The 26211-nt window shown below is 43.1% G+C and overlaps 1 protein-coding gene across 1 annotated transcript in view; it reads right to left on the bottom strand.

Moving 5' to 3' along the window:
• Positions 1–26211, bottom strand: part of acoxl (acyl-CoA oxidase-like) — a 137367-nt gene that overhangs the window by 66546 nt on the left and 44610 nt on the right. Inside the window, exons 9-11 of the mRNA XM_084321692.1 lie at positions 10636–10768; positions 7443–7477; positions 837–953 (exon numbers count right to left, since the gene is read on the bottom strand). Of these exons, the coding sequence (XP_084177818.1) occupies positions 837–953; positions 7443–7477; positions 10636–10768 (285 nt within the window). The remainder of the gene's footprint in view (positions 1–836; positions 954–7442; positions 7478–10635; positions 10769–26211) is intronic.

Genomic DNA, 26211 nt, shown 5'->3' with positions numbered 1-26211 from the left:
GTAAAATATTTTTTAAATAATAATAATTATAATATATTGTGAAAAAAACAGCCCCCGGTGGGCGGTCGTTAGTGGTTAACATACCGTTGTATTCGTTCTGTACACTACACAGCCATTCGGGACGGTACACACTGAAACGGTTCGGTTCGGTACGGATACGTGTACCTTTAAACCCCTAGTGTCCAGGCAAGAAACGCCAACGCTTATAGCAGAATTCACGTAGCGCCCTATAGCTCAGCTTTTCAGGAATTATCCCGGATCACTCCTAAACTATACAATATTCACCATGGAATAACGCGTGGACGTATACATGAAGAAAATTATCTCTTTTTTGCATGTTCGACGGAAGAAAGTCACTGTCAAATTACCATAGTATTGTCTCCATAGCTATAATATAGAAATAGCTCTCGAAACATAGTGACGCACAGTGAAAGTAGGCTATGGAAACATGGCGCGTTAGCTACAAGGATAAGGCTAATGGCTGGTGTGTTAAGAGATGTTACCTGGAATCCAAAAAACATCTAATCAAACATTTGATTATAACAGCAATGAGAGAAGTACTAATACATGTGTACAACAACAGCATTGTTCAACAGCTTATTTTAAAGTCCCAGGTCTTGTTTTGACAAGCCATCACTACGACTGTAAACTGTGTTATTTGGGTTCAAAAGTAACTAGATCCATCTGCAACCAAACCAAATATTCTTTTAACTTTTTTTTTACTGTATGAAGCACAATGTCCTGGAAATGTGTTCATAATCTTGTCGGTGTCAATGTCAGGTTTGGTTGCAGGAGGTTTCTCGTGACAGAACCCTGGGATTGTGTCCATGTTTTACCTGGTGGTGAATGTAAGAGCCAGGGCTGCAGCCAGGTGGGGCATCAGCCTCAGATACTGGGTCTGGTGCTCGATGATCTTCACCTCGTCCTGGTCCCTAGGGCCAAACTGACGACGACTAGAGAGAGAGAGAGAGAGAGAGAGAGAGAGAGAGAGAGAGAGAGAGAGAGAGAGAGAGAGAGAGAGAGAGAGAGAGAGAGAGAGAGAGAGAGAGAGAGAGAGAGTGAGAGTGAGAGCGAGAGAGAGAGAGAGAGAGAGTGAGAGCGAGAGAGAGTGAGAGAGAGCGAGAGCAAGAGAGAGAGAGAGAGAGAGAGAGAGAAAGAGAGAGAAAGAAAGCGAGGACGAGAGAGAGAGAGAGAGAGAAAGAGAGAGAGAAAGTGAGAAAGTGAGGACGAGAGAGAGAGAAGAGAGAGAGAGACCGGCAGAGAGAGACAGAGAGAGGAAGAGAAAGATAAATAAAGCGAGGACGAGAGAGAGAGAGAAGAGAGGGAGAGGGACAAAGAGGGAGATTAAGAAAGAGAGAGAGAGAGAGAGAGAAAGAAAGCGAGGACGAGAGAGAGAGAAGAGAGGGACAAAGAGGGAGATTAAGAAAGAGAGAGAGAGAAAGCGGGGACGAGAGAGCAGAGAAAAGATAAAACCAAAACACAAGCCATCTCCACTCCCTCCACTCCCTCCCCTCTGCAGCTCGTCCGCTCCCTCCGTCCCTCCCCGGTCTCGGTGTGCAGAGTCCTCTCTTTTAAATTTCTAATTTAGCTAATTTACCTAATAGGTTCCCCACCATGGAGGCAGCTCCCTTCCACATCTCCACCGTCCCAGGCCTGGCTCTCTTCAACCTCGCCGTGGAGAGTTCCAACATTATGACCTCTCTAGAAAGTATTCTAACCATTTTCTCGTGCAGAGCGTATGGGGCGGACGCACGCCCGGAGCATGAGGGTGACGTGGGACACAAAGAGAGTGCATTGGAAGCGTGTGAACGGGCCCTTGTTCTTCTAATTGATTGGTCAATACGATCTTCCTCGAAAAAATCTAAAAGGTGAGGCTCAATGTGATATGAACAGTACGAGAGCATGAAAGAAAAACGGTGACAATGGACTCTTGAGGAGGTTACATGAGGCAGATTTATTCAGCTTGGAAACTAGAAAACAACAATAGAAAACCGCTCGTCTATTTGGGTGGAAATGTGAATAACAAATTAAAAAAGGTTTGAGTCGTTTACAAGAAAAACTAGCTGTAACTGAAGCTGGACATAATACAACTGTATGTTTACCAACCACACAAAGAAGAACTATTTCTATTTCAGCCATGGTATTTCATCATCATCTCTCCTTATTAACCCCTTTCTTCTCTTTTTTTTTTTTTTAGTTTTGAGTAGTTGTGTTTACCCCCCCAAACACACACACACACATTCTCTCTCTCCCTCTCGCTCTCTCTTGGGGTGTTTCGGGGATACCAACCTCAGAGAAACCCCCCCATACTTCTCACCCACCTACACAGTGGAAACTTCACCAGAACACACACACACACACGTGAGGCTGCAGAGCAACAACACAATGCTTCCAGTTTGTGGTTGAATAGAACAGGGTGTTCTCAGTGGTACACACACATTCTCTCTCTCCCTCGTTTCGGGGATGCCAACCTCAGAGAAAACCCCTCCACTACACTTCTTGCACAAGCACACACACACACACACACACACTTGGATTGGTCCCCGGGCGCGGCCCCTCGTCGACGCCCTGTCTGCTCCTGGCTGCCCTTGGAGGGAAGGACGACGGGATAAGTCCCTAGTTTTTTACCAACGGATTTCCAGTTCCGCGTTCGCGTTCTGCGATCTGATTGGCCACTGACGTTTCTGGTGCGATCTAATTGGCCACTGACGTTTCTAACGCCTAGTTTATCACTGGTTGAGCTTAGGCGACTCTTTCGAAGTTGGTTAAGGTTAGAGTTTGGAATCAGGGCTGGTGTTCTATCGCCCTGCTCTAAGACAAACTCTAACCTTAACCAACTTTGAAAGAGTGCCTAAGCTTAACCAGTGATAGAAACAGGCGTCACACGATTGGCGCAGATGTCACACGCCCAGAAACGTCAGTGGCCAATCAGGTCGCAGAACGCGAACACGGAACTGGAAATCCGTTGGTAAAAGTAATCAGGCCGACGGGATGGGTTAAGCGCAGAGCTCAATCGCATCGGCGACTGAGAAAAAAGACAATGCATGTGCGTGTGTGTGTATTCCAGTGTGTGCCGCTCCCATTGCATGTCCCAGTTCGCTGCATGCCGAATAAAGACCTCTAAAGAAGTCCTGCATTATTATTATTATTATTATTATTATTATTATTATTATTATTATTATTATTATTAATTATTATTATCATCCATGCACACACAGCAAAAGGTAAAATAAGGTAATTGAATGAGTTGGGTGCTCACTTCCAACTTAACGGTTAAAAATAAATCTTACTTTTATGGTTCAGCAATGACTGTTTACATCGACCTTAATATTCCACTAATAATCTGAATAATGGCTTGATCAGAAAAAACGTACCTCATGAAACCACCTCTGTCAAAAGGGGTAGAGTAAACCTTTGATAATAAGATAAAATATTGATCCCCTTGTGGAAATGCGGGTGTCATAGCAGCATGGGGGAGGGGGGTACAGGTATGGGCAGGGTCATTGTAGAAAGACATAAATATAGGCAATATAATTTGATCTGAATATAAAAATGAGAAAGATGTACAGTGTAAACAATATAATTAACTCTGAATATATAAATAAGAGAAAAATAAACAGTGTAAACAAGGTGCCGGTGAGTCTGTATAGGCAATAAAGAATTCATCCATTCAATATGAAAGTTTTAGCGCCTAATAACCATATAAATAAGTAAAACAATAGTTTCTCTCTGGTTGGGAATTAATATATTCGTATATGTTAAGTGGCGTGAACGAGTTCCTGGGGAAATAAAAAAACAAAACCTGTACTTGGTTTGTATGACTAATGTCTCCATTAGAAGCCTAGCGTTAGCAAACAAGGATCTCCGTATCCCAGTGGTCAGTCCATGCAGTACAATTTCTACAATCTTAATTTCGATCACATTATCCAAATGAAGATGTAAAAATTAGGGATGCACCGATCCGACTTTTTCAGTCCCGATACCGATACCTGGCTTTGGGTATCGGCCGATACAGAGTACCGATCCGATACCATTATCTGAAATGAAAAAATATATATAAAAATCTAACCCTAACTAACCTTACTGTCATGCACTTGTCCTAATATACTAACCTACACTGTAGCACTCAACACTTTGATGAACATTGTTACTCAGCTGATAGAGTTGTACCCTTCCTGATGACTTGCCGTTCAGAACTTGTAAGTCGCTTTGGATAAAAGAGTGAGCTAAATGACTAAATGTAAATACCCATTGTTCAATTAATAAACTGTTTGCCTCACTTACATTTAGTCATTTAGCTGACGCATTTATCCAAAGCGACTTACAAGTTTTGTACAACAAGACAGCAGGAAGGGTACAACTCTATCAGCTGAGTAACAATGTTCATCAAAGTGTTGAGTGCTATAGTGTAGGTTAGTATATTAGGACAAGTGCATGACAGTAAGGTTAGTTAGGGTTAGATTTATTTAAAAAAAAAAGATTATTTCAGATAATGATTGAAGAAGTGCGTCTTTAGTCGACGGTGAAAGATTGGACGGGTTTCGGCTGTCCTAACTGTGGTGGGAAGTTCGTTCCACCATTGTGGGGCAAGGACTGAGAATAGGCGACTTCTCTTTGATGACCCTCCCCGGAGCTTGGATAGGAGTAGGTCTGAGGCAGCTAGAAGATGCAGAGCGTAGGGGTCTTGAGGGTGTGTAGTTAGAGACCATTGACCGGAGGTAGGCGGGAGCCGTTCCCTTCGCTGCACGATATGCCAGGTCGAGGGCCTTGAACAAAAAAATCACTGTGTGGAAGAGACTGGGATCATTCTTTTGTGCAAGGAAACAGCAAAAGAAAAATTATAAAAGAATGCCGATATATATACAGTATATATATATATTTTTTTACAGATACCGAATCCAGCTATTTTTGTGATATCGGGCCCGATATCCGATATCAATATCGGATCTGTGCATCCCTAGTAAAAATGGTATGTTTTGACCGGTTAGCGTTTCCTCTCCGATTCAGTAAACGGACCGTGGTCAGTTCAAGTTGTTTTATTTGTCACATAAGGTACATGTACAATACAGTGAAATGTTTGGTTCTGTATGAGCCCCCAAAGATTGTGCTTCATACAGTAAAAAAAAAAGTTAAATGAATAAAGACCAAACACAATACAAAATATAAAACTAAACTACAAAAGGTAGTGTTAAAAAAAAAGCGTTTAAAGTGTCTAAAGTGAATGTTAAGGTGAGTGTTTAAAGTGAGTGTGTGCCATGCATGTAGACTGGATGGGTTAGTGGTGCATAGAGTCATTGAGCAGCCCGATGGCCTGGGGATAGAAGCTCCTTCTGAGTCTCTCTGTACCGGCCATGAGACTCCGGTAGAGCTTGCCTGGGGATAGAAGCTCCTTCTGAGTCTCTCTGTACCGGCCATGAGACTCCGGTAGCGCTTGCCTGGGGATAGAAGCTCCTTCTGAGTCTCTCTGTACCGGCCATGAGACTCCGGTAGCGCTCGCCTGGGGATAGAAGCTCCTTCTTCTGAGTCTCTCTGTACCGGCCATGATACTCCGGTAGCGCTTGCCTGGGGATAGAAGCTCCTTCTCAGTCTCTCTGTACCGGCCATGAGACTCCGGTAGCGCTTGCCTGGGGATAGAAGCTCCTTCTGAGTCTCTCTGTACCGGCCATGAGACTCCGGTAGCGCTTGCCTGGGGATAGAAGCTCCTTCCGAGTCTCTCTGTACCGGCCATGAGACTCCGGTAGCGCTTGCCTGGGGATAGAAGCTCCTTCTGAGTCTCTCTGTACCGGCCATGAGACTCCGGTAGCGCTTGCCTGGGGATAGAAGCTCCTTCCGAGTCTCTCTGTACCGGCCATGAGACTCCGGTAGCGCTTGCCTGGGGATAGAAGCAGCGTTGGGTCTCTCTGTACCGGTCATGAGACTCCGGTAGCGCTTGCCTGGGGATAGAAGCTCCTTTTGGGTCTCTCTGTACCGGTCATGAGACTCCGGTAGTGCTTGCCTGGGGATAGAAGCTCCTTCTGAGTCTCTCTGTACCGGCCATGAGACTCCGGTAGCGCTTGCCTGGGGATAGAAGCTCCTTCTGAGTCTCTCTGTACCGGCCATGAGACTCCGGTAGCGCTTGCCTGATCACAGCAGTGCAGAGGCAGTTGTTTGGGTGACTGGAGTCTTAGACTATTCTCTTAGCCTTGGCCATGCAACGCCTGGTGTATATGTCTTGGAGAGTGGCTAGCCCCTGGCTAGCGTGGCTTTACCTTACGACCGGGGGACGAGCGCGGTAGAGAGGCTTGAGACAACGAGCTGCACACATAGCTATAGCTACATAGGCTCTTTGCAGAGCGTGTTATTTATGAGCAACGGGACAGGTAGGGACAGGTAGAGACAGGTAGAGACAGGTAGAGACAGGTAGAGACAGGTAGGGACAGGTAGAGACAGGTAGAGACAGGTAGAGACCGGTAGAGACCGGTAGAGACCGGTAGAGACAGGTAGAGACAGGTAGGGACAGGTAGAGACAGGTAGAGACAGGTAGGGACAGGTAGAGACAGGTAGAGACAGGTAGAGACAGGTAGAGACAGGTAGAGACAGGTAGAGACAGGTAGGGACAGGTAGAGACAGGTAGAGACAGGTAGGGACAGGTAGAGACAGGTAGAGACCGGTAGAGACAGGTAGAGACAGGTAGGGACAGGTAGGGACAGGTAGAGACAGGTAGGGACAGGTAGAGACAGGTAGAGACAGGTAGAGACAGGTAGAGACCGGTAGAGACAGGTAGAGACAGGTAGAGACAGGTAGGGACAGGTAGGGACAGGTAGGGACAGGTAGAGACCGGTAGAGACAGGTAGAGACAGGTAGAGACAGGTAGAGACAGGTAGAGACAGGTAGGGACAGGTAGAGACAGGTAGAGACAGGTAGAGACCGGTAGAGACAGGTAGAGACAGGTAGGGACAGGTAGAGACCGGTAGAGACAGGTAGGGACAGGTAGGGCAGGGTCTTTCTGGGCAGGTCAAAAATTATATTCAGACTACATGCTTTGGGGCATGTAAGAGCGGTTCACTTCAGGTAATGTCGGTCTATACGTTACATAAGCGTCTGTCACAATGTGTTACATTAACACACCCTTCCTGGATTATTATATTTGCACATATTCTCAGAACTGTGAGCATCTACATTTTTTTTTGCACAATTGCACAGCTCTGTTACACATGTATTTACTCCTATTTGCTTTGTAAGTGGTGATATTGTCCGCTAATGTTGATGCACCACATGACCCGGACTAATTCCTTGTATGCAAGCTTTCTTGGCAATAAAGACTTTTCTGATTCGGACGTAAACGGTTGCTTTGAAATGTCCAATCTGAATGATTTCAAAATCAGAATATATATATATATTGTTTTACATTGTTGTACAAAAAAAATGCAATAAGAAAATGTATCGTGTGTTTTCTACAGTACCTGTGACTGTATCGGACAGCAATGATGAGGCCCAGCTGTTGAACCAAACAACAAACATTATTCAGTTGTGGACTGATATGATCACAGTTGTGTCGATTAGACATGTTCTCATGTTCCCCACTGGCCAACAAGAGAACTGCAGTCTGCAACCTAATCATTTACAAAATAATAGTAATGATTAACTATAATTAGAGGAACACGGCAACATTATGGGAAAGCTCTGGCAAAAAGGCAGAAAAGTCAAAACGTTCACTTCTCAGAAACTACAGCAGTAGACCAAGTCAATCGATATTATAAATAATGATATCAAGTATAAATAATAATAATACAACTTTTCTTTTTTGGCTTGGCACTATTTGAAATGTCATCCAAATGAAGGCAATGTGGGCTTTGTCCAGCAGGTGGCAGTTTACTCTCTTGTATGGTCATACTGTATGTGAGCCACCAATAACGAGGCAACCGATCATTTGTGTGTGTGTTTGTTTACCATTGAGAACACCTCGTTCCATCCACACACCCCCCCCCCCACACACACACACACACACAAGTCATGTTCAGAACTGTTTTTGTTGAAGTGTCACAACCTCCAGAATGTGGCCCACTGACAGAGAGTAACGTCCTCATGAGGCCCAGAGGTTCTACTGTCTACTGTACCAGAGGTTCTACTGTCTACTGTACCAGAGGTTCTACCGTCTACTGTACCAGAGGTTCTACCGTCTACTGTACCAGAGGTTCTACTGTCTACTGTACCAGAGGTTCTACTGTCTACTGTACCAGAGGTTCTACTGTCTACTGTACCAGAGGTTCTACTGTCTACAGTACCAGAGGTTCTACTGTCTACTGTACCAGAGGTTCTACTGTCTACAGTACCAGAGGTTCTACTGTCTACAGTACCAGAGGTTCTACTGTCTACAGTACCAGAGGTTCTACTGTACCAGAGGTTCTACTGTCTACTGTACCAGAGGTTCTACTGTCTACAGTACCAGAGGTTCTACTGTCTACTGTACCAGAGGTTCTACTGTCTACTGTACCAGAGGTTCTACTGTCTACTGTACCAGAGGTTCTACTGTCTACTGTACCAGAGGTTCTACTGTCTACAGTACCAGAGGTTCTACTGTCTACTGTACCAGAGGTTCTACTGTCTACAGTACCAGAGGTTCTACTGTACCAGAGGTTCTACTGTCTACTGTACCAGAGGTTCTACTGTCTACAGTACCAGAGGTTCTACTGTCTACTGTACCAGAGGTTCTACTGTCTACTGTACCAGAGGTTCTACTGTCTACTGTACCAGAGGTTCTACTGTCTACTGTACCAGAGGGTCTACTGTACCAGAGGTTCTACTGTCTACTGTACCAGAGGTTCTACTGTCTACTGTACCAGAGGTTCTACTGTCTACTGTACCAGAGGTTCTACTGTCTACTGTACCAGAGGTTCTACTGTCTACTGTACCAGAGGTTCTACTGTACCAGAGGTTCTACTGTCTACTGTACCAGAGGTTCTACTGTCTACTGTACCAGAGGTTCTACTGTCTACAGTACCAGAGGTTCTACTGTCTACTGTACCAGAGGTTCTACTGTCTACTGTACCAGAGGTTCTACTGTCTACTGTACCAGAGGTTCTACTGTCTACTGTACCAGAGGTTCTACTGTACCAGAGGTTCTACTGTCTACTGTACCAGAGGTTCTACTGTCTACTGTACCAGAGGTTCTACTGTCTACTGTACCAGAGGTTCTACTCTGTACCAGAGGTTCTATTGTCTACTGTACCAGAGGTTCTACTGTCTACTGTACCAGAGGTTCTACTGTCTACTGTACCAGAGGTTCTACTGTCTACTGTACCAGAGGTTCTACTGTCTACTGTACCAGAGGTTCTACTGTCTACTGTACCAGAGGTTCTACTGTCTACTGTACCAGAGGTTCTACTCTGTACCAGAGGTTCTACTGTCTACTGTACCAGAGGTTCTACTGTCTACTGTACCAGAGGTTCTACTCTGTACCAGAGGTTCTATTGTCTACTGTACCAGAGGTTCTACTGTCTACTGTACCAGAGGTTCTACTGTCTACAGTACCAGAGGTTCTACTCTGTACCAGAGGTTCTACTGTCTACTGTACCAGAGGTTCTACTGTCTACTGTACCAGAGGTTCTACTGTCTACTGTACCAGAGGTTCTACTGTCTACAGTACCAGAGGTTCTACTCTGTACCAGAGGTTCTACTGTCTACTGTACCAGAGGTTCTACTCTGTACCAGAGGTTCTACTGTCTACTGTACCAGAGGTTCTACTGTCTACTGTACCAGAGGTTCTACTGTCTACTGTACCAGAGGTTCTACTGTACCAGAGGTTCTACTGTCTACTGTACCAGAGGTTCTACTGTACCAGAGGTTCTACTGTCTACTGTACCAGAGGTTCTACTCTGTACCAGAGGTTCTACTGTCTACTGTACCAGAGGTTCTACTGTCTACTGTACCATAGGTTCTACTGTCTACTGTACCAGAGGTTCTACTGTACCAGAGGTTCTACTGTACCCGAGGTTCTACTGTACCAGCTGACCAGGAGTAATACAGTACATCCAGCCTAAAGCAGACGTGTCCATAATGATGGTGCCATGAGATGGAGATGTACTGAAGATGGAAACACTGCCCCCTAGTGGTCACTCACTGTCACATGTTACGCCCCTCATAGGAGGCATGGGAAACACTACTCTGACAACTAAAGCAATATGATTATTATTTAATATGAAATAAGAGTTAATTACGCTCAAATTGCCAATAGGGTTTCAGAAATACTTGGCATTTAGGCCTACTGGTAAACATTATATCCAAATGTCACCATTCTCTCTATGCTCTGCCATGTTGCTCGTGTTGCAGAGCATCCTTCCGTGACCAGGGGTCAGGAAGTGAAACGGTGGATAGCCTATCGGAGAGAAGCCCCGTCTGCACTGCAGGTGTTGCCCCTCTAGGTCTGACCGGCCATGATGAATCTAGAAACATTATCGTGAAGCCAGGGGGGAGGGTATATTCACATAGCCTGGAAAATGAGCCTCAAGTCCAGTTGGAATGAGTTACTGTACATAATGTAGCTAGGATACACACACACTAGGGCCACCAGGAAGAATTTCAATATTACAATTTTAAGAAACGTATACAAATTTGACTACTGAACCGCCCTAACACACACACGCACAGACACCCTACCTTCATTGCGGCCATGGCTTGTACGGTGAGCCCCAGTCTGGTGGGAGTCAGTGCTGCCAGCATGGCGTTGAACCGTTTGCCCTTATTCTGGATAGGAGAGGAGTACACACCCTCTGTAGACACACTGCCAAACCTAGGACATGCACACACACCATTCATTAGTACAACATTGTATTACTAATTTTTCAAGTTCAAGTTTGTTTATTATTCGTCACAACAAAATACAGAATACTTTATAATGAAATGCTTGTTTCTGTATGAGCCCCTGAGAGTGTGCTACATACAGTAAAAAGAAAGTAAGTAAAAGTAGTGCTGCCAATCGATTAAAATATTTAATCTGATTAATCGCATGATTGTCCATAGTTAACTTTATAACTTTATTTTTGTATCTACCTTAAACGGATATTTTTCAAGTTCCAATACTCTTATCAACATGAGTCAACAAATGCTTGCTTTATGCAGCCATGCCATTTAACACAAAAGGATGACCCTCATGCATTACAAATGTGCATCAAATTCAAAACAGAGTGATGCACAAAATTACTTAAAATAAAATAAAACAATGAATAAAGTGTGCATGAAATAATAGGGGAAAGAAAACGTTAGGAACTTGTTACATTCACCCACACAAGGGCTGAGGACTCACACCCCCGCCCCCCTCTCTCTCTCTCTCTCTCACACACACTCTCCCAGCTCTTTCTCATCTATCACACACACACTTCTCAGTCAGAAACAAACATAGTATCAATGAGAGTATCAATAATACACCCGAGTGAAGGCTAGTTAAAAAAATAAAAATAAAAAATAAAAGAAATGTGAATTATAATCTTTTTCTAAAAAGTTAATCATGAGTTAAAGGGGGCATGCATTGCTATTCCTAGCACTATTTGGGCAACTTTACACAATTCCTGTGAGTCTATTGAACACATCTGTAAGCTTTTATTAAAAAAAATTCATTGTTTTATATTTCTAATCAAAGCCACATTTTTCTCACTTTGGATTTCAGGCTGTGTTGGCCTGGCTCTGCCCATAAGCACTGTGTAAATGAGTATGTGCTACTGCTGCTTCCCCGCGCGCGGTTTGTTTCCCAGACAGAAGAGTCTCTCTGAGTCTCCCTCTCCCTCTCCCTCTCCCTCTCTCTCCCTCCCTCTCTCTCTCTCTCCCTCTCTCTCCCTCTCTCCCCCTCTCTGTATTACTATAAAAACATGCTAAACACAGAAAAAGCCATTTATAATGCGTGTCCCCGTTAAAAAAATAGTGTTGTTAATAGAATTGTGTGTTAACGCGTTAACTTTGACAGCCTTAAAAAGTAAGTAAAGTCAATATACATACCGGTATATACAATACAGAGTCAAATGAGTAACAGTGAGGTAGAATTCAGAGGTACAAAACTTAGGGTAGGGTGCAAATTAGGTATGAATTCGTGCTGTCAGGCGATTACATTTTTTTTCTAATTAATTACAGAATTTGTAATTAATTAATCTAATTAATCACATTTTTATCGCATAACCATTTTAGGCCTGATATTCTATAATTATATTTCAAAAATTTCAAAAACCTTCTGTTTAATCATCTTCCATTTATTCATTTTCTTAGATTTGTCAGGTCTGGTCAATTTTAGCATGGTGTTATTCACAGTCAAAGATACCATTTTTTTATTGATATTCTCATTTGGTTCATTACAATTTACTCAAGCCTAGTAACAGACACAGTATTTCTGACACTGGAAATACATTCCCTGAGATCCATAGATGTCCCTAGAATCAGATACCAAGAACATGCAAATGGACCATATTAAAAAAAAAGTCTGTAAATGTGTATTCTACGTTCTTATGGAATGAATGAGATAAAAAAAATTATGTAATTTTAATTAATTTTGAGGTAATTTTCATAACGCGATAATTTGCTGTGTAATTAATTAATCTAATTAACGCTATAAACTGACAGCCCTAGTATGAATGTAGTGCAAATCTCTTTAATAATAGATACATTTAAAGTGTCTAAAGTGAGTAAAGTGAGTGGTAAGGTGAGTGTTTGTTTAAAGTGAGTGTGTACATGTGGATGTGTGTGCAATGAGTGTAGAATGATGATGGGTTGTTACATAGTGTCATTGTCATTGAGCATCCTGATGGTGGGGATAGAAGCTCCTTCTGAGGGTGTGTTCACATCTGAAAGTCCGGACTTTCCGTGGATAGTCCGGACTTTCTGGTGGACCAAATGTGAAAATGATACATTGTTTGATTTGGTCTGCGTTCACACTATCCTGTTTGGTGCGGATCTAATTTGTAAACAAAGGACATGCTGTCGCCAAGTCGTTCATCTATTGGACTAGCACTCACAAACATAACAGTTGCCGACAGCGTCTCTTGTGATAAAGCAGAGAGATACTGTCATTACGAGCGTGGGCGTGGCGCAAGTCGACTAGAGAGTAGAGATATAGAGAGAGAGAGAGAGAGAGAGAGAGAGAGAGAGCGAGAGAGAGGACGAGAGAGACTGTCCGCGCGCGGCGCCAGTCTAGAGAGACAGAGAGAGGAAGAGAGAGAGAGAGGCAGAGAGGCAGAGAGAGAGAGAGAGAGAGGACGAGAGAGACTGTCCGCGCGCGGCGCCAGTCTAGAGAGACAGAGAGAGGAAGAGAGAGAGAGGCAGAGAGAGAGAGAGAGGACGAGAGAGACTGTCCGCGCGCCTGTCATTCATTTGAGTTGGGTCGCGCGCAAGCTGTCACTTGGCGCTGTCAAGTTGGGTCGCGCGACCGCCGCTACTAGGCACCGGTCACTCATTTCAGTCATTTGCTCTAGATTAGATACTATATAAAGTTCGTTTTGCGTTCACACCAACAGCAAACGAACCATGGTCCACTTTGAAACGAACCGAGTCCCAACTTTTCAAGAGGACCATGGTTCGGTTGTTTGGTCCTCATTATAGTTCGGTTTGCGTTCATACCTGTACAAACCAAACGGACTATCGATCTAAAGGGACCATGGTCCACTTAAAGGGACCATGGTCCACTTAAAGTGGACCAAACAGGGTAGGTGTGAACGCGCCCTGAGTCTCTCTGTACTGGCCATGAGCCTCCGGTAGCGTTTCGCTGCCTGACCGCAGCTGTTCAAAGAGTGTACTGCTAATGTCTTACCATTGTAGTATCATTGAATTATTCATTTAGAATAAAACACAAGATACGATTAAGTGTTCAAAGTCTAACGTGCCTATACATAGTTATACTATGCACTACACACATGGTGTGTTTAATAGGGGTGTAACGATGCATCGAAATGCATCGATCCTAATGTGATCCTAATGTTTGACCTACAATGATGCACAATACATGGTTTCAGAGCTTATTTTGGTCAAGGAATACATATTTGGTGTTTATATAATGATTTGACCTATTGTTGACCTTCAAATGCAAGATGGCTGCCAATTTTGAGCTCCAAATGGGATTTTTTTCAAAATAGTCACAGAGCCTTCATATTACGCTCTAATGAAAGCTCTGCTCATGATGAGTTGAATAATAATATTATTCAACTCAGCATGTATTATACAGTACAAGTACACAGAAGTAATCTCTGAGGTCAATAAAGTCAATGTTTGTGTGTAAACAACAGTTACTTATTTGCGGTTTTCCATTAAATAGGGTAGGCTACTGAGAATATGGTGTGGTGTTCATCCCATCACATTTTCATAATGAACCAAATTTTTTTTGCACTATAGCCTAACATAAAATAGTATTCTGTATGCAAAGCTAGCAAGGTTAGTTGCTTGAGCTGAATTTAAAGGTCAACTCAAAACAAACAATAAAATTCACTCAGGACCAAGCTACAAATCTTCAACTCAAACGTAAAGACCACTCTACTATATGGCTCAGAATCCTGGAAAACCATCACCACTATACAAGATGTACCCTGCACCGCGTCTGACGGTGCTTCTATGCGGCGGGAAGCGGACTTCGCAGAGAGGGACAGCTGAACAAACAAAAGGGGAGGGGCTTCAGACTGACATTTCAGATCAGCTAAATGGGGCGGGGCTTATTTTAGAACAATCTGGGCTTAGGGGCAATTAACTCGTCAAACAGCTAATATATTCTGACAGAGAGAGACACACACACACAGAGAGAGACATACACAGAGAGAGACACACAGAGAGAGAGACACACAGAGAGAAAGAGAGAGACACAGAAAGAGATACACGCAGAGACAGAGAGAGACACAGAAAGAGAGAGACACGCAGAGAGAAACACACACACATAGAGAGAGATGTGTTTTGTAATCCATGCTTATGTTATCAACCATTTGCTTTGGCAACATGTACAAGCTGCGTCATGCCAATAAAGCCACTTGACTTGAATTTTGAGAGAGAGAAAGAGAAAGAGAAAGAGAGAAAGAGAAAGAGAAAGAGAAAGAGAGAGAGAGAGAGAGAGAGAGAGAGAGAGAGAGAGAGAGAGAGAGAGAGAGAGAGAGAGACACAGGTCACTCTTAACACTACGAAGATGAATGGAAGCTGATGCTTCTGTGTTTAGGCTGGAACAGTCTATTAGCAGTCCTTGTTTGCCCATTTATACCAGCAGTCCTTGTTAGCCCATTTATACCAGCAGTCCTTGTTAGCCCATTTATACCAGCAGTCCTTGTTAGCCCATTTATACCAGCAGATCGATACAGTACTTGATGTGATATTCGGATGTTTTTTACGCAGTGGCTTTCGGTGACTCATAATAATCGTACGTCTTATTTTAGAAGGATCAAATATTCCCCAAACATCAAAACACTTGGATTTAAAGATGTCCTGAATATTAACTATGGGACAATATGCGGTCAAACAACCATGTCCATAATCCCACAGTGTAGTTACTGATTGGGGTAAGAATTATTCGATTAAATTCACTCAACCTTTATGAATGTGGAGAGTTGACAAGAGCTCTCAACTGACCTATGTAAAAATAGAATAGATTAACAATTTGATGGTATTCGTAATGTTTTAATAGAAGATATTAACAGTTTGATTATGTGACACAGCCACATATGGATGGACTTATATAATAATAATAATAATGCAGGACCTGTTGCAGAGGTCTTTATTCGGCATGCAACGACACTCAATGTTTTTTAGCGGTACACACAGCGGTTAGTTTAGCACACACACCGGAACACACACGAATGCATCGTCTCTTTAGGATCGCCGATGCGATTCGTCTCTGCGATTAACCCATCCCGTTGTCCTTCCCCCCCAAGGGCAGCCGGGAGCAGACAGGCGTCAACGTGAGCCGCGCCAGGGGACCAATCCAAGTGCTCCTGTCAGTTTTCGTCAAGCGTTAGCGATCTTGTTGTTGTGCATGTTTTTCCGTTGGGTTTATCTTATCGGGGGGAAACCCTTGCGAGCACAGAGGGGGAGAACATGCAAACTCCACACAGAAAGGCCTGGGAGATACCCCACCTGGGTACCTGGCATCATGGAAACCTGGTCCCCAAGCGGGAATCGAACCCTGGACCTTCTTGCTGTGAGGCGACAGTGTTAACCACTACACCACCGTGCCGACTTGTCCAGTGGTGAAGGGGTAAAGTACCTTTTTTATGGTGGGTACAATGATAGATAAGGAAAAGCACACCGCTGTCCTCAGGTGAGAAGAATTTCCATCTAGGCAAAGGTGTAGACCGGGTCCGAATTAACAGGGAGGTATCATTTTATTTTTATTTTTTCTTCACTTTTTTGTTTATTATACTTTTTTGAGGACATAGACATTATAAGTATATGTCTGTATATATACATTGTTGTGTTGTCATTGTCCACATAGAACAGATAACAACATTAAACAGAAGAAAATAAAATAAAATAAAAAAAATAAAAAACAAGAAAAAATAAAACAGAGTTCAAAACTAAATAATAATACAAACAAACACTGATTTGGTCGCTCGACAGTCGTCTCAAACGTATATACATAGTATATCCAATATATAGCACATGTTTAGGTACCCAAATATGCTTCTCCAATGTATATCCGGTATATCAAATAACTCACGTTGAATTAACGTTCACACAGATGAATACCAACAAGCAGCATACAAATTGTTATTCTGGAATAGTATGGAACTGTACATCATCCACAAGTACAAGGAATGAACCCCACGTTTTCTTGAACATAGATGAAGAACCTCTCAGAGTGCATCTTATCTTTTCAAGTTTGATAAAGTATAGTATGTCTCTAATCCAGTGAAGGTGAGTGGGGGGAGCAGCGGACTTCCATTTAAACAGAATCAGCCGCCTGGCCAGTAGAGTGGTAAATGCCACAATGTGTGCTTTGTGCTTTGAAAGTGATAACATAGGTGGGGAGTATCCAAAAAGCGCTGTCAATACATTTGGTTCAAGATTTGTCTCAATACTTCCCGAGATGGTTTCAAAAATATTTGTCCAATACCTGTGCAAGGAGGGGCATGTCCAAAACATGTGAGTATATGTGGCTGGGGCCGAATGACATCTATCACATATAGGATCGATATCTTCATACATTTTGGCTAATCTGACTTTCGTCAGGTGTACTTGATGAACAATTTTGCATTGTATCAGCCCGTGTCTTGCACAAATAGAAGAAGAATGAACAAGACGTAGAATGTCAACCCAAATGTCATCCGAGATCTCCTCCTCTAAATCCTCCTCCCATTTACTTTTAATATTGTGTATTGTGGTTGGACATAAGGAGAGAATGAGATTGTACATAGTCGATATCATGCCCTTGATGGAAGACATCGGGGTTAAAAAGGAGTCGATGGGTGTTACCTCTGGAAGGTTGGGAAATATAGGGTTAATGCTACAGACATAGCTACGAATCTGTAGATACCGAAAGAAATGTCGGCTATGGATTGAATATTTCTCTGATAATTGCTGAAAGGAGGCAAAAACATTATCTATATATAGGTCACCTAGTGTTTTAATACCGAGTGAGGCCCATAAGGAGAATGCTCCATCCATCAATGAGGGGTGAAATAAAGGGTTAGCTGCTATCGGGGCCAAGTGGGATAGAGTTTTAAACCCAAAGTGGCGTCTGAATTGATTCCAAATTCTGAATGTAGTTTTAACGATTATATTTTTGAAGTAGGGGGCCAATGGAGAACTAATGGGGGCATGTATAAGACCGGTTAGTGAAGCAGGTTTGACAGATGAGGCTTCGATGTCAACCCACATAGGGCACACCAGAGGTTTGTCTGACTGTAGCCATTGCTGTATGATTCTGAGATTGGCTGCCCAATAGTAGGCTCTGAAGTTAGGTAGAGCCATGCCACCCAGAGATCTACTCCTTTGTAATAGAGCTTTACTAATTCTGGGAACTTTGTTATTCCAAATAAATTTGGACACTAGGCTGTCAATTTTTTGAAAGAATGAGTGGGGAAGAAAGATAGGCAGGCACTGGACAAGATAAGAAAACCTTGGGAGAGAGTTCATCTTAACGCAATTGATACGTGCAGCAAGAGAGAGAGGTAATAATGACCAACGTTCAAAATCTTCCTGAAATCGAGTCAGTAGAGAGCCAAAATTAAATTTGAATAGGTCCCCAAATGTATCCCTAATTTGGATACCGAGATATTTGAAGCCATGGGGGGAAATTTTCAATGGGAAGTTATGCAGTGGATAACTTCGAGCTTCTGCATTCAATGGAAGAAGTTCACTTTTGTCTAAATTTAGTTTATACCCTGAAATACGGCCAAATCGGGTGAATATGTCAAGTGCAGCTGGAATAGATGTGGAGATGTCAGACACGTATAGAAGCAGGTCATCTGCATATAGGGAGGTCCTCTGTTCAACACCCCCTCTGATTATACCTTTTATACGAAGGTCTGATCGAAGTGCGATGGCCAACGGTTCAATGGCAACATCGAACAGGAGTGGGCTCAAATTGCAACCCTGTCTCGTGGAGCGGTGTAGATGGAACTGTGCTGAACGTGTGTTGTTAGTCCTTACTGAGGCAGTGGGAGAGGTGTAAAGTAATTTCACCCAAGCTACAAAGTTATCCCCCAGTCCAAACTTTTTCAATGTGTCGAAAAGATATCCCCACTCCACACGGTCAAAAGCTTTGGCCGCATCTAGTGAGATGACAGCCTCCGGGCTAGTTGTGGAGGAAGGGCTATATATGACATTAAAGAGACGTCTAATGTTGGAAAATGAATATCTATTCTGGATAAAACCTGTTTGGTCTGGAGATATGATAGTGGGAAGGACAGGTTCTAAGCGCATAGCTAAGAGCTTTGATAGAAGCTTTAAATCTACCGTCAACTGACTGACAGGACGATAACTTCCACAGGATAGGGGGTCTTTATCTTTTTTTAGCAACAGAGAAATCGAGGCTTGAGTAAGGGATGGGGGTAACTTAAGTGACCTAAATGAATCTGCATACATGTCAATTAACATGGGTGCCAATTTCCCTGGACACTTCCCTGTTTGCATAGAGTAGGCGGCCTCTCTGAGCTCATCTATCGTGACTGGTCCCTCCAGCCCTGTGGCAGCCTCCGGGTTTATCTGTGGTATATCCAATGAATTAAAAAAATTATCATAGGCAGAAGGGTCAGAGGTTTGTTCAGATGTATATAAGGAGGAATAAAAGTTTTTAAATTCTTCATTAATTAGCTTGGGATCCGTAGTTAAACCATTGGTTGTCTGGATTTGAGGGATCTGATGTGAGGCAGAGGCCTGTCGTAACTTATGGGCCAATAATTTATTAGACTTGTCTCCATGCTCATAGTACGTCTGTCTGGATTTAATCAGTAGATCCTCCACGTAAGCAGAGGAGAGGACATCAAATTTAGCTTGGAGGGAGAGACGTTCTTTATAGACATCCGGGGATGGTTGAGTAGCATGTATGTTATCTAATTGACTAATCTGCTTAGTCAAGTCACTCATCTGTCTTTTTCTATCCTTCCTTTCATAGGCGCTATATGAGATTATCTCACCCCTCAGATATGCCTTCAATGTCTCCCATAGTAAAGATGCTGAAATCTCAGGGGTCTTATTGGTCGATATAAAAAAATCGATTTGGTTGTGTATGAAATTAACGAAATTCTCATTTGACAATAAACGGCAATTTAGGCGCCAGGGAGGTGGCGAGTTGTTATATTCCTGGAAGCACAACTCCAGAAGCACTGGAGCATGATCCGACAATACGATCGCTTCATAAGAGCAGGAGTGTAGTGATGGGATGAGTCGATTATCAATCAGAAAAAAGTCAATACGAGAATAAGTTTGATGAACATGTGAAAAGAAAGAATATTGTCTTCCTTGTGGGTTTAAAAATCGCCAGGGGTCAGAGACCTTGAATTCATTCATAAAGGCATGAATGATTTTGGCAGATCTTGAAGGTACACTATTCCTGGGTGATGAGCGATCTAATCTAGGATTAATCCAGACATTGTGGTCTCCACCCTGAATCAGATAATGTGTTGACATATCAGGTATCCTGGCAAACAGTGTTTGAAAAAAGTTCTCATTGTCCCAATTGGGGCCGTATACATTAGCCAGAATTACTGGTACATCATACAGCCGTCCTATAACTATCACAAATCTCCCGCCAGGATCCGAGATAATATCGGAGTAAACAAAGTTGACAGATTTATGGATTAGAATGGCTACCCCTCTGGATTTCCCTTGAAATGACGAATGATAAACCTGACCCACCCATCTCCTCTTTAATTTGATATGATCCGTTCCCTTTAAGTGGGTCTCTTGAAGGAAAGCAATGTTAGCGCCAAGATGTTGAAGATGATGTATCACCTTACTACATTTGATCGGTTGATTTAGGCCTCTGCAATTCCAGCTGCAAAACCTAAGTACACCTCCCGACCGCTGTGCTGATCTAGGTTGGGTCATAATACCGGCAAGATAATGAATAGATGTGCTGGGTACACCACAAATGAGAAACACTGAAAACAATAAAAATAAAACTGCAATAGGGCGACCAAGCCAAGTACACCAAAATAAAAAAGAACTGATACAGACAACATTACTCCCCCTTCCCTCCTCCCCCCTCCCTCCTCCCCCCTCTCCCCTCCCTCCTCCCCCCTCCCCCCTCACGCCGAAGCATCTCCCGCTGAGATACGCGTGTGGTGTGGTGCCCGGAGCTCCTGCCCTCTCCTATTACTAACTCTAAAGATAAACACCACCCCTTCCGTGGTTAAGTGACAAATGTTAATATTGTGAAATATCGTAGTCCCAAAATGAAATAGTCTGTATATGCTCAGTCATATGGACATAAATTATGAACTTGCCGTTCAGCTGATGGTTACAGTCTGGGGAACCGCTTTTCTGAGTTTAGTGTTTATGAAAGTCGAGGCGGCGGCCGGGTCTTCAAACGTGTGCGTTGAACCACTCGGCAGTGATTTTCAGAACCGCAGGAAACATCAGCCCAAACTTGATACCAGGACAGGCATGGAGTTCACGTTTCACTCCTCCAAACGCAGCCCTCTTCTTGGAAACAGCGCCGGTGTAATCAGGGAAAATAGAGAGCCTTTTGCCTTGGAAGAGTAGAGGGGTATCACGGGAGGTCGCGCTGGCCCGACGTAGGATTTCGTTCCGGAGATGAAAGAAGTGGACCCTGATGATGAGCGGACGAGGCGTCTCTCCCTCTTTGGGTTTAGCCCGCAAAGTGCGATGGGCTCTGTCGAGTAGGGGCTCATCATCCAGGCCCAGTAGGTTCTTGAGTAGGCGGCCGATGAATTCCGTTGGCCGCGGACCCTCCGAGCCCTCAGGTATCCCCACGAGTCGAAGGTTGTTCCTCCTCGATCTCCCCTCTAGGTCCTCACATTTGTCGGTTAGTAATTTCACCTGTGACGTGAGCTCCTTAACAGTGGAGTCAAGCGAGGAGAGCTGGTCACTGTGGTCGCTCGTCACACGTTCCAACTCGCAGATAGTTTGCCCGTGTTCATTTATTTTCAGCAGCAATGGTTCAGTAATATTCACCAGCTCCGTGCGCACTGCAAGGATTTCAGCTCTCAGGTTAGTTGCCGATGAGTCAATTCTGCCACAAATATCTTCCTTCAGCGAGTTCAGCATTGATTGTAAGGCCCCTAGATCAAAGGCGCTGCCGCTGGTCATGTTAGCAGCTGGCGCGTGCGGTGGGGGTGGCCCGGGTGGCTGATCAAAGATTGTTTGTTGTCCTGCACGCGTCGTCCTTAATTTGGGTTTAACAGGACCCATGGACGATTTAAAGTGTCGAAAAGTCTGCCTGACTGGTAGATGAACATACGTTGTCCAGTGTCCAAAGTCCAAAAAGAAAAAACGTAGTTAAAGGACTATTTATAATTGAAGTTTGTCACAAACCGGCGGAGCGGCGAAAAGCACGTCTTACATGCTCGGTGTCCGCCCCTCTCCTCCAGGGAGGTATCATTTTAGAATGTCTCTTTAAACAGGGGTGTCAAACTCATTTTCACAGAGGGCCACGTCAGAATTTTGGTTGCCCTCAAAGGGCCAAAGACAGTATAAATGTAAATGTGATGTAAAATGTAACTACTCCTTTACATATTGTTAAATAACTGTTTATGTACTTCTATTCTATTACTTCAAGTTACAAATATTACATATTGTGATAGAAAAATCTAAATTTTTGTATTTGCTCTTTAACCCTGCTTAGAAAATGTCTACAATGCACTTCTGTTGAAATTGCCTACGTTTTTCTATTCTATATTTCTTCGTAAAGATGCAAGGAGACACAGAGGTGTTACTTTCAGTCCCCCACACATCCTGCTATACGTAAAACATAACGATACAACTGCCCGTTGCAACACAGGAAGCTTGTTTCCTGTTAGAAATTCTAGGTTTGCATTTTTTTGTCCAGACATAGCCATGTCTGAATTCCACTATTAACATACGAAGCGCAGCTTCTTAGAAATGTCTGATTTTGGGCAGCCCCCCCCCACCCCCGGTATCCTGCCTGTCTCTTTTCAGCTACACATTGTAAACTGAAGTGAGACTCTGCACAGATAATACATTTAGCTTATCAGCTTCTATCCTTGATTCAAGTAATCATTCTTTCAGTTCCAACTGGGTCATTGTTAGCTAAAATTCCACCACAATATGCATTTGCATAGATGTATACGTTATTTTTACATAAATCCTTTTGATTTATCAGGTTAAGAACCACATATTACTCTATCAATCAATGATCAGGCTATTTTTCATTTTCATAAAATTTGTATTTATTCATACATGGAATTGTTACAGTCCAACTGTGTCTTTAGTACATATAGTTCAATTAATATGATCCACTAAATCCCATGGCCGAAAGAAACAGGAAGAAGAAATCTCTTATTTTACCTGCCTAAACGGTCTAAATGGAAGTACAGGAAGTACAGGCGTAGCGGTTCCGGTCAGCCCAGATCTGTTTATTGTCCCCAGAGAAACAAAGAACGAAGCAGACGCTCGTAAATCGTAAATCGGAGGCAGCTTCCAGGGGAAATACATAATACTGGAAATCCTACCCCATAGACACTTTCGGCAGTAGTTCTTTACCAGGCTTTATCTCACGGAGATAAAACTGGGAACAAGGTTATACCTGCCCCTACACACATACAGTACACTGATAGACTGTTCATAGTGCAATGTTTACCAAACCAAACAAAATGTACATACTTATTTAGCAGAAATGAAAACACAATTCAATTAACATAAATACATACATTTTGTGTATCTATCAGTTAAATTGCATATTTACTGAGGTTCATTCAGAGGGGCAGAACTATGGTGCAACCAACACTGTGAGCTGCTAAGAACACGTGGGGCAGATGTAGCATTTTACTAAAACAAATGGCTGCACTCAAACTTGCAGAGGCCATACATCCAACTAATGGGAGATAGTTTGATACAGAAAACATTTTCTCTGCATGAACACACAACTGTAACTGTACACAAAAATAAGGGTCATCTCAGTTCACAACTATATTGGTCAGGTTTTGGGTGAGACTTGTTTGCGTCCTGCAGCTTCTGATTACATTTGGCGAGATGCTCGTTATGTCACACAACAGCAAAGTCACACAGCCAGTTTGGATCTGACAGTTCAGACAATATTTTTTCAGCCACAATAAAGTTAGCTTTCACTGCTGCATGGTTTCTGGCTGTAGCTCCTGTGAACATACTCTGCTGCGATTGCAGTCTGCCTTTTAATTCTTGGACAATTTGTTGTTTTTCTTGGAGGCTAAATCTGGCATGCGGTTGGTGTTTGGTGTCAAAATTCAGACGTAGAGTGTACTCTTTGACGACAGACGCCGCATCATAACACAAAAGACATACAGTTTCTTCTTATCCTTGAAGCACAAACATGTTTTCACTTTCACATCCTTCTTGAAACTGCCTTCCATCTCCATCAACTTTTCTCTTACTGGACATGTTGGCATCACGACACTAATGAAGATGTTCAATTCTCAATTCGACTTGATGGTGAAATCGCCGTAGTTAAACACTGATGTAAGGCTACATTGCCATCTACATGGGATGCCGCCACTTTGGGGGTCACATAATTGACATGCATTATGGGAAATGTAGTTTATAGTCAATGCACGCTTTAAAGCAGCATAGACTTATAATAAGACAATCATAGACCACTGCAACACTTCCGGGATTCTGAAATCATGGAGGAGATGGTGGGGGAGCAAATGAATGAATGTGGATGAGAGCCTTGATGTAAGTGGTTGTAGCTACGGCTGTGTGGGTGCTAGAAACATGATCGTATAGACTTTTATATGCCCGAGTCTCCTGAACACGGCGCAACCGATTCCAAATCGATCGGAACTTAATCAGCCAAGCTATAGTCCCTTTTTCAGCACCTACTCCCCATACGCATGCGCAGATTGCCAAAGGATTCTGAAGGCGCGCAAAGCCTCTCCAATAGCATACAACTGCAGTGCCGCAGCCCCATACATAGGAGGGGCCTGTACTGTGCGTTGGGGGCCTGGACTGTGCGGTGCACTACTGCGCATGCGAGAAACAAAGTAAAGTCATTCTAATCTAGTCTAAGGGTTCAATTTAGGCCCTCATCCAGAAGAGGTTAAGCTTAGACTTAGAGTAACAGTCAGGGCTGGTAATCCAATTGATATTCAGTTTAAGATAAAAATTCTAGTCTATAGACAATTGGTTGCATTGAATGCTTTATTTGGTTACTCCTAATCCAATTGATATTCAGTTTAAGACAAAAATATTTTGGACATTAGGTCCTATTTTCCGTATGTTACTTTATGTTCTGTATGTTACTTTATGTTTCTAGTGTCCTATATTATGTTACTTTGTTTCTCGCATGCGCAGTAGTGCACCGCACAGTACAGGCCCCCAACGCACAGTACAGGCCCCCAAAGCACAGTACAGGCCCCTCCTATGTATGGGACTGCGGCACTGCAGTTTTACCCTACTCTCTCTCTCCTCTCATCTGGGGCCAATAACCCACCCTGCTGAAGCAAACAGGGGTGCTCATGTCTCCGACTTTCACAGATGGATGGAGTATGGTGGAAGATACCCACCTATCCCCTCTGTCCATAACGCAACTCATCATGAGCAGAGCTTTCATTAGAGCCTAATATGATGGCTCTGTGACGATTTTGAAAAGAATCTCTTTTGGAGCTCAAAATTGTCAGCCATCTTGCATTTGAAGGTCAACAATAGGTTGAATCATTATATAAAGACCAAATATGTATTCCTTGACCAAGGTAAGCTCTGAAACCATGTATTGTGCATCATTGTAGGTCAAACCATTAGAAAGTTAATTTCCACCACAGCCATTTTGGATTTTGGAGAGAGAGAGAGAGAGAGAGAGAGAGAGAGAGAGAGAGAGAGAGAGAGAGAGAGAGAGAGAGAGAGAGAGACACAGGTCACTCTTAACACTACGAAGATGAATGGAAGCTGATGCTTCTGTGTTTAGGCTGGAACAGTCTATTAGCAGTCCTTGTTTGCCCATTTATACCAGCAGTCCTTGTTAGCCCATTTATACCAGCAGTCCTTGTTAGCCCATTTATACCAGCAGTCCTTGTTAGCCCATTTATACCAGCAGATCGATACAGTACTTGATGTGATATTCGGATGTTTTTTACGCAGTGGCTTTCGGTGACTCATAATAATCGTACGTCTTATTTTAGAAGGATCAAATATTCCCCAAACATCAAAACACTTGGATTTAAAGATGTCCTGAATATTAACTATGGGACAATATGCGGTCAAACAACCATGTCCATAATCCCACAGTGTAGTTACTGATTGGGGTAAGAATTATTCGATTAAATTCACTCAACCTTTATGAATGTGGAGAGTTGACAAGAGCTCTCAACTGACCTATGTAAAAATAGAATAGATTAACAATTTGATGGTATTCGTAATGTTTTAATAGAAGATATTAACAGTTTGATTATGTGACACAGCCACATATGGATGGACTTATATAATAATAATAATAATGCAGGACCTGTTGCAGAGGTCTTTATTCGGCATGCAACGACACTCAATGTTTTTTAGCGGTACACACAGCGGTTAGTTTAGCACACACACCGGAACACACACGAATGCATCGTCTCTTTAGGATCGCCGATGCGATTCGTCTCTGCGATTAACCCATCCCGTTGTCCTTCCCCC

The sequence above is a fragment of the Notolepis coatsorum genome (genome assembly GCF_963971535.1).
Source record: "Notolepis coatsorum genome assembly, chromosome: 9".
Lineage (NCBI taxonomy): Eukaryota > Metazoa > Chordata > Actinopteri > Aulopiformes > Paralepididae > Notolepis > Notolepis coatsorum.
The sequence above is the reverse complement of the archived record's forward strand: the minus strand, read 5'-3'. Positions and strand labels throughout refer to the sequence as shown.